Source organism: Dendropsophus ebraccatus, chromosome 1, assembly GCF_027789765.1.
Source record: "Dendropsophus ebraccatus isolate aDenEbr1 chromosome 1, aDenEbr1.pat, whole genome shotgun sequence".
NCBI lineage: Eukaryota > Metazoa > Chordata > Amphibia > Anura > Hylidae > Dendropsophus > Dendropsophus ebraccatus.
Window position 1 is genome coordinate 90,567,474 of NC_091454.1, and position 21,546 is coordinate 90,589,019.

A 21,546-nucleotide genomic window follows, 5' to 3' on the forward strand; every position below is an offset into this window, starting at 1 on the left:
GCCGGTGTCAGAGAAGATCATCCTAGCTTGTACTGCAGTACCAGCCGGATGATCTTTATGTCTGATTTATTGGGATGTGGGTGCATCCATGTGTGCCCGCATCCCAATTCGCAGATGCACACAATGGTGCCGCACGCTCCATTATGTGAACTGACGGGTTCTCTGGGGCCGCTATTCATTGAACTGACATGTCAGTTTTTCGTGCGGCCAGATGAAATTCTGGTCGGAGAGTATACTATGTGCAAATTGCAACAACGGCAACAATGGCCATGATTTATGTAAAACATACGTTGTGTAACATGGCCTCACAATGGATATAAAAAAAGGCCATCCATATGTTGTTAAAGTATAAGCTTTCAGATTTACCTCATGGGGTTTTAACAAAAATTGTTGCTTTAACTATTTAGAGATTACAGCCATTTTGTACAGTTTTATGTCCAGTGTTATTTCATAACAAATTGAGGCAATCCCAGATGTTAAACTTTAAAAAGTGGGGTATAATTGTCAAATTTAACAATCAAGACTTCAGAGTCTGCGCCTTCAAGAAAGATGCAAACCCTTGGCAACACTTAAAGGGGTTATCCAGCGAAAATCTCTTTCTTTCAAATCAACTTGTTTTAGAAAGTTATATAGATTTGTAATGTAACTTCTATTAAAAATTGCAAGTCTTTCAATACTTACAGCAACCGATATGTCCTGCAGGAAGTGGTGTATTCTTTCCAGTCGAACACAGTGCTCTCTGCTGCCACCTCTGTCCAAGAGAGGAACTGTCCAGAGCAGTAGAGGTTTTCTATAGAAATTTATTGCTACTCTGGACAGTTCCTGACATGGATAGAGGTGGCAGCAGAGAGCACTGTGTCAGACTGAAAAGAAAACAACATTTCCTGCAGCACATACAGCAGCTGATAAGCATGGAAAGACTTGAGATTTTTAAACAGAAGTAAATTACAAATCTATATAACTTTCTGAAAACAGTTGATTTTAAAGAAATATATTTTCTATGGATAACCCCTTTAAGAATAGAAAGGCCAGATAAGCTTATTTGCTAGATTATATCTTTTTAGCTATCTATTGAGATCATAGCTAGAGACATGCCCCTTTTAATATGTTTTTTTAATGGAAACTATACACCGGCTTTATGCAAACTGTATAATGATATTCAAAGCGAATGATAAAAAGCATCAAGAAAAGCAAAACAAAAACAGCTAGCTTTGTACAGAAGCAAACCATCTATGTGGCAATCAATAGGGAAAGGTATTATGATATCAAAAAATATCTGATCAAATACACCCATACAAAGTTCAGAATTTAGGGTGATATTTATCAAGCAGTTTTAGAAACAATGTTCTTTGTTGTCTAAGACGACCAATAACAGCTCAGCTTTCAATTATTAATGAGCTCTGGTAACATGAAAACAGAGCTTTAATTGGTTGCTTTGGAGAACAAAAACATTTTTTTACTATAACCCTGAAATCCCACTAAGCGTTTATTAATTTCATATCTTTATAGTAGCTGTACCTCTAATTATTACGTATTTATTTTTACAAAAGAGACATAGGGGGAGATTTATTAAACATGGTGTAAAGTGAAACTGGCTCAGTTTCCCCTAGTAACCAATCAGATTCCACCTTTCATTTTCCAATGAGTGTGTGAGGAATGAAAAGTGGAATCTGATTGGTTGCTAGGGGCAACTGAGCCAGTTTCACTTTACACCATGTTTGATAAATCTCCCCCAATATCCTGTCTGCTTGCAGGCACCATTAGAGGAAGCTAAGCAGCTTACTGTGTTATCATTGAGTCCAGTATACAGTAAACCAGTATGCATTTAGTTCTTGGCTCCTTCTGGTGGTGGCTGCAGGCGGCCATCATGTCACCTTTTTAAACCTGTACCTTCTGGTGCTCTGTGTCAGACAAATAAAGCTGTAAATTCTATATAGATATACTGGTAAATCAATGAGTTTCTTGCATTTATTTAGAAAAATATAAGCAGTATTTTAGAAGAGGCATTCACTTTCACAGCATATATGGGGTTGCTGTAAATTCGAAGCGCTGTCTGTGAAAAGCTCTGACCCTAATGAGGTGACTGAACAATATTTTGTATTGCAACTAAGGCATTGAAAAAAAACACAAGAAAGAAAAGAAAGAATGGAATCACTGTCGGTATACTGTAAGGTACATGAAAAACAGATACACAAAGGGGGAGATTTATCAAACATGGTGTAGCATGAAACTGGCTCAGTTGCCCCTAGCAACCAATCAGATTCCACTTTTCATTCCTTACAGACTCTTTGGAAAATGAAAGGTGGAATCTGATTGGTTGCTAGGGGCAACTGAGCCAGTTTCACTTTACACCATGTTTGATAAATCTCCCCCAAAGTCTGCACAACACAAATATTGGTAATCTCCAGTAGTATGTGGCATGTATTTTAATGAACAGTATCCAATGTAGTCTATGGCAGTGTAAGGTAAGAAAAACATTCCATTCAGAATTCATTCACCATATATAACCCACAGATATAACTATAAAATATATGTATATTAGGATAACTCATCCTCATTGTTATTCTGTAGAGAAATTATGACTAGTGACATGTTGTGTCCTGTCTAGAGATGAGTGAACCTTGTGTACTTTCAATTTTGTCTAAACCCGAACTTTTGGCATGTGACTCCCTAGGGTTGAATCCAACTTCTTCAGCCAACGATAATCAAATGCAGAGAGTTCAGGTTGAGAAGAACCCTAATATACTCATAGTTTTCCAGCACATAGTCTGATCTTTATTGTAGAAACCAGATAAAATCACAACGTGGGTGGTAAAAAAAAAAAGTTCACGCTGGACGTGTTTCAACCATGAGGCCTTGATCACAGCATACATATGAACTTGCTCCTCTTAAGTAGACCAAGGTATTTAAGAGGAGCAAGGTCATGATTTTAACTATGCTGTGATCAAGGCCTCATGGCCGAAACGCGTCTAGTGTGAACTTTTTTTAATCACCCATGTTGTGATTTTAGCCAATTTCTACAATAGGGATCAGTCTTTTATGGACCTCATGCTGCAAAATTTATCTTCTTGTTGCTGTTGCTGCCTGAAGGTTTTCAGGTTTATTCCTATGCGCATTCAAGACAGACACATCAGCCCTGATATGATATATGGATCATTGTTTGGCATGATTATGGTCTGCAAAGAAATGCCTTTTTTTACATACTTGAAATTTACTCTAGTCTCTAGTCCTGTCTAGAATACCATGCAAAAAGCATTGGTGTAATGAAGTTACATGCAAGCCCCTTTTTCACCTCATTCTGGGTAAAAAAAGAAATAAATAAAAACAATAAAAAACATAAAACATACATATACCATATATACAATTAGTTTGTAACTATAAGGAAGAATTATATTATACCTGTATATAACACTCAATGTGGTGTATAAACTCATGAATAATAGAAACTCTCTGTAGAGCAATTTGTAAATGCTACCTCTCCATTTGAGCAGTAGTCGATGAAACCCAAAGAACGTGGCATTTGCCACTTTACTGGAGTAGGTGACCGTCATCTTCTTTTTACTTTTCCCCTGAAATACAGAATAGACTTTTGTATAGCAGCTATACAATACAGATATGTATAAAATTAATGTAAAGAATTCATCTGTACAGTTTGGGGCACTTGCTAAATCCGGATAATACCGTATGGTAAATGTATTCGTAGTTTATAGTAACAAGGAGAATCTTACCATAGGAAAACTTGATACATTTCCCTCTTTGAAGCCATAAAATATGGTAAATCTGTATGTACTTAAATCTGTATATCACGATATATAATAGGAGGTATACAGAAGTACACTCCTTTTTTATTTCACCCCTAAGGGTGCCATACAATGGCCCACATTTACTTAGAAAAAGATCAACACTTTTTGTAGCCCCCCTTTAGCTTGTTCTGAACAGATTCATCAAGTGTTTATGTAGTTGTTTTCTAGATTTTTGCACATTTAGAAACCTGAAAAGGGGTTTAATCAGATGTCCCTGCGTATTTACTAAGTGTTTTCTTCAGTTTTTTGGCGCACCTACTTTACACTTAGCTATCCAACTTTAGGCTAAGTTCACACAACGTACATTTTATGACAAGAAAGGCCATTGTTTTGAATTAAAACACGGCCATTCTTTTTAATGTGTGAAATGTGAGATGTGTTGCATTGAAGTCAATGCAAATAACGGCAATAGTTCAAACTGAGTTTTGAACAATGGCCACTGTATGTTATGGCCTTAAAATGTCAATTATTCATAACATGAATATACATATATACATATATAACATGTCAAAATTTTTCAGTCCGTTGTGCATTGATTTCAATGCTATCTTCAGGGCAACAGCGACCGATGTCCGTATGTTGTGTGAACATAGCCTTAAAGTGCTTGGTTATCATATTAGTGATGTGAATGTTGCAGTATAATGCAAAATGGCGCAAGTGGGTGCACACATGAAAAAAAGACAGAGTAATCTCTGTCACAGAGTAGGCCACTGTATCTGTAGTTTCAGTGGAGGTACATATGAATATCAGTCTTCAGCCTTAGGGTGGGTTCATACTGAGGAATTCTCGCGGATAATGTCCACGGAATTCCGCTGTCTGTCCGTGCGCCTTTACGCTGGCTCCATAGACACCATTCTATGGGCCGGTGTATTCCGCTACCCGCTGAAAGAAGTAACCAGTTATTACTAAAATTATATTAAGATCTTCATCAAATGTATATTGGTATGTGTGCAATTTATATTATTTAGCACTAGAGATGAGTGAACCGGGTTCGGGTTGATCCGAACCCGAACGTTCGGTATTTGATTAGCTGGGGCTGCTGAACTTGGATAAAGCTCTAAGGTTGTCTGGAACACATGGATACAGCCAATGACTATATCCATGATTTCCACATAGCCTTAGGGCTTTATCCAACTTCAGCAGCCACCGCTGATCAAATGCCGAAAGTTCGGGTTCGGATGGACTCGAGCATGCTCCAGGTTCGCTCATCTCTATTTAGCACATTTTCGTTGTTGACAAGAAATAATTGCCTAAAGTATTACTCCACTGCTGGCACTGTTTCCCCTGGCTATGCCCTGCTATATATAGTTCATTGTTAGCAGGATGAGCGTGTTGTTTGATACAGTTTGAGCCATGTTCACATGGCAAGAGACACCGGCCGGGTCACGGAACGGCCAGTTTCAGAGATCATCACTGCCGCTGATGATCTTCACTGCCGCTGAATTCCCCGCTGCACACAATAGAGCTCCATTGTGTGCACTGACAGGTTTTCTGTGGCCGCTATTCACTGTATACTATGTGTATACACTCCGTCTGGGATTCCTTAGAAGGCAGTTTTGTAGTAATCGCGGCCATTGTTATAACGGACGTGATGATCATAAGGCATGTCACTGTCCTGAAGAAACCTATGTTGTAACTAAAGTGCACAAACTGTCCAGAGGTGAACTGTCAGGCATCATTTGTAATGTTGTTTATTGTACTACAATATGTGTCACATGACAGGACTGCCTATTTCAGAATCTCTACAGAAAAAAAAAATATCATAGCCAAAGTGGTGAAATAAGAGGAATTATCAAGCTATGGGGTACAGAGACCATATAGTAGGAATGCTTCTAACATTTTATTAAGGTTGGAGGAATCTAGGAATTTCAGTTCTGCTTTAGGAGATCAGGCAGAGCACTCCTGAATCACTCTGCCCAGTCAGAGAGAACAATGCAGCCATATATTTACAGCTTCAGTCCTTTCTATCCCTTCTCTGCATTCATCTCTATGATCAGTACACAGAGGGAACTGGAAGTTACAGTCAGGATGATCCTGGAGTTCAAAGAGGTGAATGACCATTGGACACTAGGTAAGATAAACTAACTCTTCCAATGCCATAGATCATTTTAGCTACTTATTCACTCTATGCCACCATGGATGTTGGCACTAACTGATTTTGTGTCAGACCACTAGTGATGCAAATATTAACCTATTCACTGCCATATACCTTCAGAATTGGCATAATTAAACTAACTTTTAAATTAAACTTAAATTAACTGCGCTGGGTACTGAAGCTGTCCAGCAGCATGGGACACATTGTTGTAGCATCTAGACTAAGACGACCCTTTAAACTTTAAACAATTAGGCCACTTAAGAAAAAATTCAATAGCTGTATGGTAATGAAAAAAATGGGGAAAGGGCTAATATTTTAATACCCAACAGGTACAGACAGGGTAGCTTAAAGGAGATGTTTTTTTTTTCTCTTTAATATATAGCAGGTCTGCACTGAAAATAACAAAGCAATATGCTTACCAAGCTCACTCCCGCACTGCTGCTGGCTTTCTGAGAGCCCAGCCCATCTTCCGGTCCTCTTTACTAGTTTTAGTGATATGCTGTGCCCACAGGAAATGCAGCTGATCTCTACCCTGTTAATTCAGCCACTTTGCAGGCATTTTTGGTCCATATGGCATATCACTTGAACTAATAAAAAAGGTTACCATGGTGGAAACTAGGGGCTTAGGAATCTGGCAGTGGCAGGAGAACAGGACAGGTAAGTATACCTCTTTTTATTTTCAATGTAACCTGGGCCATATAAAAAAATCCCTTGCCCAGGCAACCCCTTTAATTCTAAAAAGAATCATTCTGTAGTATACACACAACACTTTCTAAAAGGGACCCTTAAAAGAACCTTTTAACTCTTTTAAAGACAAATGTGTATTAAAATAGTTAAACCTCTACCGACACAGTGGATTATTAGCCACCCCATACATTAAAAACAGGACAATGTGAATAAATTGGTAGCAGCTAATAGAGAAAACAATAAATAGACTTATTTCTCATAAAAGTGTGCTTTTTATCACCTGGTATACCAAGGGGGTTCTTCTCTTGTTTGTTTCACCTATTTGTACTACAAATAGAAAATGGTTTACTCAATTTGTTATGTTAGTTCTATTACAGATATTAAATTGCACTTGAAAAAATGTTCCTGCTACAGAAAGGTCAAGTTGGCTTCTTGAAGGTTATAGTCTGGCAAACAAGTTATTTCCCTTTTACCAGAGACCAATGTGTGCGGGCTTCTATTAGTGCATGGTTTAAGAATAGTCAAGAAATATTTTGGGGAATTATATTTAGTCCCTGTAGTTGTCATCTAAGATCTTCCTTTAAGCCACTTTTCATTATATTTAGCATTTTCCTGGGATAAGGTATTCTACCGGTTTGTTAGGGCTGGATTGTACTGATGGTGAATAGCATAAAAATAGACTGGAGTCAATGAATGTATCATATAAGTATGTAATGTTAATCATTTAAAAATATAGAATGAGTACAAAGGACAAGAAGTTCAAATGGCATTACTTGTTAGGAAAGACAGTATTTATTTTCTTAAAAAAAAATCTAAGGTACAGAGAAGTGACCAACCTGATATGAAAATCAGAGCAATGTCCTCAGTGAGTTGTTTTGGTAAAGGATTGTGAATTTCTGAACTGGTACAGTCCCAGCTGCCTGCTGCTGATAATGGTGTCTCTCCTCAAGGAGTAGTGAAGAGTCCCTGGAGACCAGCCTGATGAGCACAGCAGGGAAGGGAGTCCTTTCCACTTGTAGCCTGTTTGTGCCAACATACACTCTGTCCGTTACATCACAGGCTGTTCAGTGGCATGAAAACAGCCAGCAGCTGCTGATCTTGCGCTCTTAGTCTATATTTATATATACACACACCTGCCATTTAAAGAACACTATTGACTAAGTGAATCTATGGAGACATCTAGATGTCACTAAAACCTCACAGATATTCATTCTGTGCAGTGTGTTCCCTAAGAAGCACGTTGCAAAGGAATCTGAGTGGTTGTTTAAGTTTATTGACTGTCTGGAAGTACAAAGATCATTTTGTAGAATACAAATTGTAGAATACAAATGGCTGATAAAAAAAAAAATATAGAGGATTTGGCAAGCTGTCTTACAGTAAGGCTAGGTTCACACTGCATTTTTCCATTCGTTTTACTGTTTTCATATGTTTATTTTTTATGTACAGAAAAACAAGGTGAACCACATTAATGTGTACATAAAAAAAAGAAAAAAAGCCATTACAAAAAAAAAAAAAAAATTAATGGGACACAAATTCTGCAGTATGGCATATAGCAGCATCTGTTTTTACCATCCGTATAGTTTTTAAAGGAGAAGTCCAGTGAAATTTTTTATTGAAATATTGTATTGCACCCTTAAAGTTATACAAATCACCAATATAGACTTATTACAGGAAATGCTTATAAAGTGCTTTTTTCTCTGCACTTACTACTGCATCAAGGCTTCACTTCCTGGATAACATGGTGATGTCACGACCCGACTCCTAGAGCTGTGCGGGCTGTGGCTGCTGGAGAGGATGATGGCAGGGGGACACTGAGGGACACAGGGCACTGGAGGGACACTGAGCATCCCTCTGCCATCATCCTCTCCATCAGCCACAGCCTGCACAGCTCTGGGAGTGGGGTCGTGACATCACCATTTTATCCAGGAAGTGAAGCCTTGATGCAGTAGTAAGTGCACGAAAAAAAGCACTTTGGGGGAGATTTAACAAAGATGGTGTAAAGTAAAACTGGCTGTTGCCCCTAGCAACCAGATCCCACCTTTCATTTTCCAAAGAGTCTGTGAAGAATGAAAGGTAGAATCTGAGGTAGAGCCAGTTTCACTTTACACCATCTTTGATAAATCTCCTTCTTTATGTGTATTTCCCATAATAAGTATGTATTGGTGCTTTGTATAACTTTTAGGGGGGCAATACAAAACTTTAATAAAAATTTTTGCCTGACTTCTCCTTTAAGTATATGTTAAACAGAAACAAAAATGAAATGTGACCCTAACCTAAGGCTGCATTCACACATTCCGTGTTCCGCACAGCATCTGTGATAAGATGCTGGGAGCGGGGGAACTGTACAGATATGCACCGCGCTGTAAGACAGTGCCGCACGGCTGAATGATTACAGCGCGGCGCATATCTGTACAGATGCTGCCCGGGCGGGGGGGGGGGAGGAGTTTGTTATAGACATTCCCTGTTCGTGCTCCGTGTGGAACATGGAACGTGTGAATGCAGCCTAAGGGTTCTTTTACAGGCCCCGACATGGACGTGCAAGAATGCAAACAAGTGAAGATCAGCAATGATCGCTGCCTTTCAACTAGTTTAAATATATTTATCTGCCGGTTGTCCATTGCTCTGTGATAAAAATAGTATAGAAAATAATAAAGATGTACTTATAGCTGAGCTCTGATTGGTTCCACATGTTGCAAAATTATTTGTTCTGAGATGACTTATAGCAAGTGAAACTCATTGACGTCTGGCACCCTTTGGGTCGTAGTACACCGACCAATGACTAAATGAGCCTATTACACAGCTTGATAATCATGGAAATTGTTAATGATGTCTGTGCAGCCCTTGCCTTAAGTGTAAAATCAACTTTTACATCCTGTCCACGCTCCCCACTGTGCTCCTCGATCTGCTCGCTCCATGCAGCTGCCACTGGAATTTCTGAGATGGTCTCTGAATTGACAGGACCCATTGCCAATCACTGGTTGAGACTGGAGAGCGCCGCAACCAGTGATTGGTTGAGCGGCCTGTCACTTCAGAGACAGACGCAAAATTTTTAGTGGTGGCTTCGGGGGAACAGGCAGAAGCGAGAAGAACACTACGGAGCATGGACAGGTACAGTATGTATAAAGTTTATTATTTTTTTTTACAGTCAGTCACTACATTGTGGAAGCACAGATGTTTATATGAACAATACCATGTGTCGCCTTGGCCTAAGAGCTAACAGTGTCAGCAGTTTAGAATGTGAATAGCAGCTGACAGATTCTGTTTAAATACAGAGCTGAGATGTGATGATGGTGTAGCAGAGCTGAGATGGTGATAATGGTGTACCAGAGATGGTGATGATGCAGAGCTGAGATGGTGATGATGCAGAGCTAAGAGGGTGATGATGGTTTGGGGGGGGGGGGAGTCGGTTGTTGGGTGCCGCAGGCGAACACCGGGTCAAATGCGCCGGGGGGGGGGGTAGGGGAGGCGCGCCTCTACTGTGCTGTGCCCGGGTGAGCTGCGGGGGGGGGGGGGGGGGGGCTCTGCAGAGGGGGGAAGGGTGACAGGCTGCCACCAGGTGAGATGCGGGGGGGGGGGGATGGGTGTTGCACTGAGTGTGTGTGCGTGGGTGAGCTGTGGGGGGGTGTGTGTCCGATATTGAGCGACCACCGAGAGATCTCGTGGGGGTGGGGGCCGGAGATGTTTAACAGAGTGTGTGTACACTCCGGATGGGGCGGTACAGGGTTCAGAGTGGGTGGGCTCCGGGGCGAGCACACAGTGGGGGAATGGGGGTTACACACGGTGGGGTGGGTGGCTGTTGTCAGAGGGGGAGACAGTGATCAGCAGCAGCTGTCACTGTCTCAGTGTCCTTTACTTTAGTGGACTGGGTTACAAGCGCTAACCCAGCCCATTGAAGAGACGGAGGGGACACGTGATCCCGACACAGAGGGTGGGGGCCAGGAGCAGGGAGTGGTGCCGGGTTGGATTGAGATTTGATGATTTTATGCATTCAGTGGAGGTGAATGCATCTAGATAACAGCAAAACTGTGCAGAATCCATAATAACTTTATACTGGAAAGATGGAAAGCTATGGGTGGGCAATGCATTAGTGCAAAAATAATTTGGGGAGGGGGAAATACCCCTTTAAGTCTCGAGACGTTTAAGGGAAGATATGATTAATTTATTTAAACATATAAATGGCCCCTACAAGAAATATGGGGAAAAGATGTTTCAGGTAAAATCCCCTCAAGACAAGGGGGCACTGCCTCCGCCTGGAGAAAAAGAAGGTTCAATCTCTGGAGGCGACAAGCCTTCTTTACCATGAGATTGGTGAATCTGTGGAAGTCTACCTCAGGGTCTGGTTACAGCAAAAACAGTAAACGGCTTCAAAACCGGCCTAGACAAGTTCTTAGACCAAAATAACATAAATGCATATGTATAGAACCTACCCATCATCCCTCCCCATTCCCTACATCCATCCCCTCCTTGGTTGAACTTGATGGACATGTCTTTTTTCAACCGTACTAACTATGTGACTATGTTGCACTTGTCAGCATATGTTGGATTTTGGTCTGGGCCAGCTAGTGCACTGGACAGGAGTCTCCCTTTGATTTCCTCAGGTCATTGAAGAGTGTATATCGAGCAGATTTCCTCCTTCCAGTCCCAGTGCTGATGCAGCCAAAGAATGCACTTCAGAATGAGTAGTTGTAATGTATTCTCCAATTTTATTCAAGTGACAATGCGTTTCGGAGGTGGATGCCTTCATCAGGTCATATAACAAACCCCTCTATAATACATCATATACATACACAATTCTTAATATATACCAATATCCTGGTCTTCATGGCTGGCATTACATTTATTATGTGTTTGAGAAACTCTAATATTCATAATTTTATTTATATAGTGCCAACACATTCAGCAGCTTCTGCCCTGGATGGAAAACTGGACCTTCCAAACTCTTTAAGGCTGGGTTCACACTATGTATATTTGAGGCTGTATTTGTGAGGCTGTATAGCAACCAAAACCAGGAGTGGATTGAAAACACAGAAAGGCTCTGTTCACATAATGTTGTAATTGAGTGGATGGCCATCATTTAATGGCAAATATTTGCTGTTATTTTAAAACAACGGCTGTGGTATTGAAATAATGGCCGTTATTTACTGTTATATGGCGGCCATCCACTCAATTTCAACATTGTGTGAACAGATCCTTTCTGTGTTTTCAATCCACTCCTGGTTTTGGTTGCTATGAGGACCTGACATGAGGACCAAATACAGCCTCAAATATACATAGTGTGAACCCAGCCTAAAAGTGTATGCACCATCAAACTCCTGAGTTCTTTTTTCCTGTTCAGGAACAAGAATGAGGATCGTCCTATAAAGATCATCTCTGTGGTATTTGAAGGTTTCCTGGCAGCTGCTGTGTTCCCCCCCCATTACAGATCACTCTATTGCAGCTCCTGATGGTGACACAGTTGTAAGGAGCCCACACTGGTGAGTCTTTTTACTGATCCTGATGTCTGCAAGAACTGTATGGAAGTCATGTGGAGATATCTGTGTTCAGGTGGCAGGATGGGGTCAGTCTTGGAAATTCTCTGTTCACTTACTTGCTTGCTTACCGGTCTAACCTAGTTTTGAAACTACCAAAAATCCATTAGTTTTGTGATTCTTAGTTCTGTAATGTGTGGCTGTACTATCTGGTTGAGCAGTTGTACACAGTACTACAGGTTCCAGAATGCAATGCTTTCCCTCAGCTGTTCATCACAGTCCTCCACCCTGCCCATTCCCCACCCAAAACTGTTGCAGAACATCTAGGCTGTGTTCACACATTGCAGTTTCACGGTGTTACTGAATTATTTGCAGTACTTTATCATTTCATTGTGTTCCCCCCCTCACACAGCACACAGTTACTACCTGTAACACCACACAGCACACTGTATTCTCTACCTGTAACACCACACAGCACGCTGTATTCTCTACCTGTAACGCTATAGAGCACGCTGTATTCTCTACCTGTAACACCACACAGCACACTGTATTCTCTACCTGTAACACCACACAACACGCTGTATTCTCTACCTGTTACACCACACAGCACACTGTATTCTCTACCTGTAACACCACACAGCACGCTGTATTCTCTACCTGTAACGCTATAGAGCACGCTGTATTCTCTACCTATAACACCACACAGCACGCTGTATTCTCTACCTGTAACAACACACAGCACGCTGTATTCTCTACCTGTAACACCACACAGCACGCTGTATTCTCTACCTGTAACACCACACAGCACACTGTATTCTCTACCTGTAACACCACACAGCACGCTGTATTCTCTACCTGTAACACCACACAGCACGCTGTATTCTCTACCTGTAACACCACACAGCACGCTGTATTCTCTACCTGTAACACCACACAGCACGCTGTATTCTCTACCTGTAACACCACACAGCACGCTGTATTCTCTACCTGTAACACCACACAGCACGCTGTATTCTCTAACTGTAACACCACACAGCACGCTGTATTCTCTAACTGTAACACCACACAGCACGCTGTATTCTCTACCTGTAACACCACACAACACGCTGTATTCTCTACCTGTAACACCACACAACACGCTGTATTCTCTACCTGTAACACCACACAACACGCTGTATTCTCTACCTGTAACACCACACAGCACGCTGTATTCTCTACCTGTAACGCTATAGAGCACGCTGTATTCTCTACCTGTAACACCACACAGCACACTGTATTCTCTACCTGTAACGCTATAGAGCACGCTGTATTCTCTACCTGTAACACCACACAGCACGCTGTATTCTCTAACTGTAACACCACACAGCACGCTGTATTCTCTACCTGTAACACCACACAACACGCTGTATTCTCTAGCTGTAACACCACACAGCACGCTGTATTCTCTACCTGTAACACCACACAGCACGCTGTATTCTCTACCTGTAACACCACACAACACGCTGTATTCTCTACCTGTAACACCACACTGTACTCTCTACCTGTAACACCACACAGCACGCTGTATTCTCTACCTGTAACGCTATAGAGCACGCTGTATTCTCTACCTGTAACACCACACAGCACGCTGTATTCTCTACCTGTAACACCACACAGCACGCTGTATTCTCTACCGGTAACAACACACAGCACGCTGTATTCTCTACCTATAACACCACACAGCACACTGTATTCTCTACCTGTAATACCACACAGCACACTGTATTCTCTACCTGTAATACCACACAGCACACTGTATTCTCTACCTGTAACACCACACAGAACACTGTATTGTCTATCTGATATTGGAGTAAAGTAAGGAAATATTTGGATTTAATTTTTTTCCTTTTCATCTCCATGCACATATTATGATCAAGCATCTTTTATCTTTGAAGTTGAGCTCGACAATAAGGACTTCATCCGATATTATCATACATGGGATATACTGTTTTTACCTTGTTTTTTTACCCAGATGGGAATGGCAGTGCTAGCTCTGATCCTCTCTGCTGTTTAGCATAATTTAATTGTGTTACTGCATCATTTTTGTGAAGACGCTGCAGTACAGCAATGAGACTCCAACATGTCTGAACATAGCCCTAATTTCCCTGTTCTTTACATGGGCAATATTAACATGAATGTACCTTATAGTACATTCGCTTTAAAGAAAATGTACCATCAGGCCTGGGCTGAAGCACTCGTGGCGGGCCGACCCAGCCCAAGTGGGAGGAAACCTCCGCCTCTCTATGACACGGCTCCATTAGAATCAATGGAGCTGCAACATAGAGGGGCTAGGGTTTCCTCCCACCGGGGGTGGATCTGCCAGCCTCCAGTGCTTCAGCCCAGGCCTGATGGTACATTCCCTTTAATCCATCTGTGGTCACGCTTGAAAAATCGCTGTTTAACAGCCAAAACATCTAACTTAAAGGAGCTGGAGCAGTTTTACCTTGAAGAACTGGCAAAAGTCCCAGTGGCAAGATCGGGAACTAGAGACTTGCATCTGTAAATGCCACAAAAGGTGGCTGTACTAAGCACTGACTTTAGGGAGAATGAATACCTTATTTTCCGGCATATAAGACGACTTTTTAACCCCGAAAATTCTTCTTAGAAGTCGGGGGTCATCTTATACGCCAGGTATGGTCGCCCCATATGGTGGGGGAGCTAAAAAATGGCTGCATCCCCACTGTATGGGGCGACCACTATACAAAAACCCAAACCATTAACTCACCAGGGGCTCATTCCTGGCCTCCGAGCTCTTCCGATGAGACACTCGGCTGCTCGGGAGAGCTTCGGGGATCCCCAAAGCAGTCAGTGTACGTCACACTGCCTGCGCCGGGAATGGGCCAGGAAACGTGTGGAAACTGGTAACTGTTAACTGCAGCTAACATTTTCCGGGAAACCCCTGACAATCTTCTAAAAAGTCAGGGGTCGTCTTATACGCTGGAAAATACGGTAGTTATGAACACTAAAGTATTGTGTTATTTAGTGCAATTAGTTTTTTGCTTCACAATAAAAAGAAAACAACTGGGGACATGCATCATTGTGTCTTATTTTTTTGTGCAGCGCTAATTTTTTAATTCCACCAGTTTCGCTTTGCTGGATTTATTAACAGGCAAATTCGTTTTGGCAATAGGGTGTCCAGGAAAACATGGATACTCCCATAGGGTAAAATAGAAATGATATAATGGGAGAGGACTTGTACGATAGGGGAAACTTTTTGGAGCAACTTCACCGAAAATACTGTGGCTTGTGAAAGTTTTTACCCTTTTTTTTTTTTTTTTTTACTGTTTGCATTATTTTACGTAAAGAACATGCCAACAACATTGAACATTTTACCAAAATGAACCAGGGAGATACCATACTTCTGTCTAACACACCCTACTGTGTATGGAGCTCTGAAGCAGACAGACGGTCACTATACCTCTGCAAACAAAGATGCAAAGGCAGAAAAGGCTTCAAATTTCACAGCAGTATGGAAATGAGACCTCTGCTGATTGCCCAAAGGTTGCCTTCTCTAGTCAGTCATGCTTTCTGCTTCATTGAATGGATGAGAAACATCAGAACAGACATGCTGCAGCCATTGCTGAAAGAACACAAGCTGGTGCTGGCAGAGTTATGGTCTGGGGAATGTTTTACGGCATTCTCGGTCCGCTCATCTATGTTGAAGGCACTCTCTATCAATCTGGGTTTGAATCAACCCTTGCAAATTATGTAAATGGTGATTGTCTTCTTTAGGGTCAAGAGGACCTTCCAGCAAAAAAATGTGACATGTCTGAAAATGTCCAACACAGGTTGGAAGATCATGACCTAGACTTCTAAGTACTACCTTAGGCCCCCTTCACACGTCCGGAAAAACCATCCGGATTTCCTATCAGGAAATCCGGACGGATTTCCGGACCCATACACTTTAATTAGTCACGGACACCTTTCCGGATTTCTCCGGAAGGGTGTCCGTTCCGGAAAATAGATCCGGAAAAAATAGGACATGTCCTATTTTTATCCGGAATTCCGGCCCGGACGCTCCCATAGAAGTCTATGGGAGCGCCGGTATCACGGGCACTTTCCTGAAGTACATCAGGAAAGTGCCCGTGATTCCGGATAAGTGAGAGCCGGCCGGCCCCCGCAACCACTGGCACCCCTTCCTCCCCACCGCACAGGCAACGGCAGCACAGGCCTCCCTCCCGGCGCCACGACCCCCGGACAGCTTCCACCAACTCCGCCCCCTCCCCCCCCCCGGACCGGACAGCTTCCAACCCCCTCCCCCCCCCCCGGACCAGACAGCATGCACCAACCCCCCCTCCCCCCGGACCGGACAGCTTTCCCCCCTCCCCCGGACAGCTTTCCCCCCCTCCCCCGGACAGCATCCACCCAACCCCCCCCCTCCCCCGGACCGCAGCCGCCGGATTACCCGTACGCACAACGCCAGCGCCCCCCCCCCCCCCCCGGAACTCACCACTCTTCGCTGCACCCCCGGACCGGACAGCAGCCGCCCGATCACCCAGCTCGCCACTCTTCTCTGCATCTCCGCCGGCCCGCCCGGGACTCACCAGCAGCCGCCGCCGACAGGTGAGATACAACATCCCCCCCCCCCGAACTAAAACTCCCATCATGCAGGCCATGATGGGAGTTGTACTCCTGCTGCCTGTGGCCATCCAGGTTGCAGAAGTACAACTCTCATTATGCTTCTGCTGACAGGCCATGATGGGAGTTGTACTCCTGCTGCCTGTGGCCATCCAGGTTGCAGAAGTACAACTCTCATTATGCCTCTGCTGACAGGCCATGATGGGAGTTTTACTTCTGCTGCCTGTGGCCATCTAGGTTGCAGAAGTACAACTCCCATCATGCCTCTGCTGACAGGCCATGATGGGAGTTGTACTTCTGCTGCCTGTGGCCATCCAGGTTGCAGAAGTACAACTCCTATCATGCCTCTGCTGACAGGCCATGATGGGAGTTGTACTCCTGCTGCCTGTGGCCATCCAGGTTGCAGAAGTACAACTCTCATTATGCCTCTGCTGACAGGCCATGATGGGAGTTTTACTTCTGCTGCCTGTGGCCACAGGCAGCAGAAGTACAACTCCCATCATGCCTCTGCTGACAGGCCATGATGGGAGTTGTACTCCTGCTGCCTGTGGCCATCCAGGTTGCAGAAGTACAACTCTCATTATGCCTCTGCTGACAGGCCACGATGGGAGTTGTACTCCTGCTGCCTGTGGCCATCCAGGTTGCAGAAGTACAACTCTCATTATGCCTCTGCTGACAGGCCATGATGGGAGTTTTACTTCTGCTGCCTGTGGCCATCTAGGTTGCAGAAGTACAACTCCCATCATGCCTCTGCTGACAGGCCATGATGGGAGTTGTACTTCTGCTGCCTGTGGCCATCCAGGTTGCAGAAGTACAACTCCCATCATGCCTCTGCTGACAGGCCATGATGGGAGTTGTAGTTTTGCAGCCTGTGGCCATCCAGGTTGCAGAAGTACAACTCCCATCATCCCTTATGTTGGCATACTAGACCATATTAAGAACTATTTTTTTTTTCTCATCAGGAAATCCTGAAGGTTTTTCCTGATGGTAAAAACGGATTACTGTCAGGAAATCCTGATATTGTCCTGATGACATTTGAGGTCTCCTGATCAGGATTTCCTGACAGTAAAAACTGACACGGACGTGTGAATGGGGCCTTAGTCCACTAATTCCCCAGAAGTGAGGGTATCTGTGGGATCACCTGATTTGTTGTGTTTGTTCTATGGCGTCTCCCCACATACTCTCCAGCAGCCATTGGATGCCGTAAGCAAGGCTCCAGAAACCTACCAGGACCTTAAAGTGTCCCTGACATTATAACCTAAATCAACAGTAGTTGAGTTTGCAATTTCCACAGTCTAAAAACAGGAAGTCCAGTGTTTCCCAGGTCATCTGACCTCTCACAGAGAAGGCAGTCATGTGATTGAAGGACACATTGAGCCGTAACTCTAAGTACTGGCTGGGACTTCATGTGTTTAGTCTGTTTTTTTTTTCAACCAGCACAAGACTAAAAAGCTGCCTTCAGGAGACTGGACCTGGATTTCTGGTATAGCGAAGTATAGCTTTGTTTTACAGCTTGATAAATGGAAAAAAATGTTAATTGCAAACTTGCTTTATATCACATCTACTGTTGATTTAGATTTTGAAAGTTATAATGACAGTGACACTTTAGTGAGTCTCTCACAGCCCATCTAGCTGCTGGATGTGCTGTTCACAGGGGGTGCTCTGGAAATTAAAGGGAAACGTCACCATGAAAATCCTACCTTACCTATTGGCATCATGTTATAGAGGAACTAAACAGATCAATATATATCTTTACTAATTTATTAATTGAAATCTGATGTTTCCATGCCAAGGAGTCCAGTCCATTGAGTGACACTGTCCACTGGACTCCTCAACAAGGTGCACTGAATCTTTTACTACAAAAATATATATAACAATCTCCTCAGCTGATCCTGCTCTATAACATGATGGTGATATATTATGTAGCATTGTCTTAGCCACAGGGTAACTACAGTCTTTAAAAACTTCAGACATATACATATATAGTAAAATTCATTGCCTATAGCAACCAGAGCTGAGCTTTCATTATACCAGAGATATATGAAAAATGAAAGATGAGCTCTGATTGGTTGCCCCATACTGCCCACTCTCATGTACCTACACACATAAGACTAGCATCCTGGCGTTGATAGAAATCTAACCAAAATCTTGTACTAAACCACGTGCCCAAGATAACACCAGCTCCCGCCTCCCGGATTCCTCCGCCTCCTAGACCGCACAGGAGCCGTACGAACTCCTGATGTCCGCGAGTACCGCACCGCGTCCTCTCTCCACAGCGCCTGTGCTCTGCGCGCTCTGACGTCACACTCATACTCCCTAGCGAGCTGATTGGTAACGCTTCCCAGTCCGGACGCAGGTGCAGCTACTTCTTGAGTTCTGATTGGCCGACTGCCCCGGGATTACGTCACGTGGGCGGCTCCAGTCGGTGTGCTTGTGTGTTCTCGCCGTGCACCTGCCCGTCTTTGTTGGTTGCGCGCAGCGCGGGCACGGGCGCCGATCACCTTCTCTCTTGTGGTAATAACTGGTGAGTGCGGTGGGGTGTTCCCGGGGTTGGGGTGGCACACGGTGTTGTTGGTGTGCCGCTTCCTGTGAGAGGTGCGTGTGTGTGTGCTTCTGTCACTGTGTGCGGGCAGGCACTGGAGCTCCCGTGTTTACATAGGCTGTGCCCTGCGGGGAGAGGGGTGACACAGAGGGCGTCTGGTGCCCTGCAGCTAGTGCTCACATATGACCTCGTCAGGCTTTCCTACACCAGTCCTGTATGCCCGGGAGGCCTCCCCCGCCGGTGCCCGGTGTCCACCTCGCTCAGGTATGGCAGCTCTGTAACCACACCGACCTGGGGCACAGGAGTTAGTGGGGGAATTCTCGGCAGGGCATGTTCTGTAAGGCTGGGCACTTCACCTACTTTCTTGTTGTGGCACCTATAGGGCCCAGCAGAATGAGTGCTATGTAATGCCTGGCACAGGGCGCTGCAGTGTTTACTTACCCTGTAGGCTAGCCTTCCTGCCCTGTGTGCAATACCGGAGGATCAGCCAGGCATACAGCATGGGCGATCTGCACTGATCCTTGTGAATCTCACATTGTGCCCACCTACCATTGCCCATGTCACAAAGTTCATTCTTCTTCCAAAACAGCCAGTTTATCTTCCATCTCGTAGTGTTTTCGAACAATACTTAAAGGGGTTATCCAGCGCTACAAAAACATGGCCACTTTTCCCCCTAATGTTGTCTCCAGTTCAGGTGCAGTTTGTAATTAAGCTCCATTTACTTCAATAGAACTGAGTTTCAAAACCCCACCCAAACTGGAGACAACAGTAGGGGGAAAGTAGCCGTGTTTTTGTAGCGCTGGATGACCCCTTTAACTTGTTGGTGTTGTCATGTTTACCCTTATAGTAAGCTGACATACAGTATATTTAGCCCTCCCTTATATTTCGCCTAGTGTATGCCCTGGAACAGGGGTGTCAAACTCATATACCCTGTGGGCCAAAATTAAAAAATTGGTCAAAGTTGTTGACCAACTTTGATATTTATTAAAGTGTGTGTGCAACATTCCTGGCACTGTCAGAGCAGCGCATGGCGTTCCTGGCACTGTCAGAGCAGCGCATGGCGTTCCTGGCACTGTCAGAGCAGCGCATGGCGTGCAACATTCCTGGCACTATTATAAACTATTATGATGTTAGGTATTTTAGAGAACAGGGTAAAGGAGAGAAGCCTAAGACAATTAAGCTCCCCAATAGTGCCCCATATAGTAGCCAGCCCCACAGTAGTGTCCCATATAGTAGCCAACCCTCACAATAGTTCCCCACATACTTGTTAATTACTGCCCCATTAGTGCCCCCTCCTGGAGACTGGTCTGGACCTACCTATACTGGCTCCCTTTCTGTAGCTCCTCCGGCTGCAGGACGTGCCTGGCATATGACATGTGTGATGATGTCACCATGCTGCCTGCGCTGGGACGTGACTCACTCACTTCCAGGGTGCAGGCATAAAACTGCTTGTGGCTTAGAAGACTATAATATGGGTGGTCTGAGTGGGTGTCCATACCGCTCATATTATAATCCGCTGCAGAGTTGGTGGGCCAGCTCTAGGAAATCAGTTGATTTCCTTTGCGTGCTAAAAATAATAGCACTGCAGGCCAGAGTTTGACATGGCTGCCCTAGAATTTAAAGCAATTGCCTGGGATTTTTAGAAAATGATGTAAAAATGAGGAAACCAGCATATATACACACTAATCAGGGCTGTGGAGTCGGTAAGCTGCAGCTCCGACTTAAACTTCGACTCCTGAATTTTATCAGGACCGACTCAGACTCCTGACTCCGACTCCTGCTCCTTCATAAATGGCCAGTCATATACCAGGGGAGTTATTTATCACACTGGCTCAGCAGCTTCTCCCTAATGTCCTACATGATCCTGGGTCAATTTCTGAGGGAATAAGGAAAGATATAAAGCAGCTTCTCCTGTGTGTGCAGTGGATGCAGCCAGTCTCCAGCCTCCATGTCCTGAACTACTCACAACTAGACTAGATGGAGCAGGTGATCTTTTCCTGCTGACTAGAGATGAGCAAGTAGTGAAATATTTGACCTTTTGAGAATTTGAATCGAATAGGCACCGATATCCGACTATTCGAAGGAGTACTCGATCCCATTATAGTCTATGGGAAAAAAATTAGCGGCACTTAGAAATCAAAATTTGACCACTTGGAGGTCACAAAGTCCCTCATAAAACCTCCCTAAACAATGCAAACATCTCCGAAATGACACTGGGACATTAGGGGGAGCATGCCTGGGTGCACCTAACACCCCAAAATCGCTGTATAATGACACTCTCTGCAGTTGCGAAGGAAAAATATTTGCGAACGCTTTAGGAACATTTATGGCAAT

General features: G+C 43.8%; 2 protein-coding genes across 6 annotated transcripts in view; one reads left to right on the forward strand and one right to left on the reverse strand.

Moving 5' to 3' along the window:
• BEST3 (bestrophin 3) overlaps window positions 1-7,603 on the reverse strand; it is a 39,622-nt gene extending 32,019 nt beyond the window's left edge. The window contains exons 1-3 of one of the 4 annotated variants that reach the window (XM_069975078.1): window positions 7,422-7,603; window positions 6,866-6,912; window positions 3,400-3,569 (exon numbers count right to left, since the gene is read on the reverse strand). In XM_069975078.1, coding sequence (XP_069831179.1) covers window positions 3,400-3,551 — 152 coding nt within the window. In that variant the 5' untranslated portion in view covers window positions 3,552-3,569; window positions 6,866-6,912; window positions 7,422-7,603. Of the gene's footprint in view, window positions 1-3,399; window positions 3,570-6,865; window positions 6,913-7,421 lie in introns of those variants that run through there. The other 3 variants (XM_069975088.1, XM_069975069.1, XM_069975098.1) reach the window with 3 other exon arrangements.
• An 11,508-nt stretch (window positions 7,604-19,111) lies between these two features.
• Window positions 19,112-21,546, forward strand: part of RAB3IP (RAB3A interacting protein) — a 40,101-nt gene continuing 37,666 nt past the window's right edge. The window contains exon 1 of one of the 2 annotated variants that reach the window (XM_069975110.1): window positions 19,112-19,194. The gene's annotated coding sequence lies outside the window, so the exon portion shown is untranslated. Of the gene's footprint in view, window positions 19,195-19,397; window positions 19,477-21,546 lie in introns of those variants that run through there. The other variant, XM_069975119.1, reaches the window with a different exon arrangement.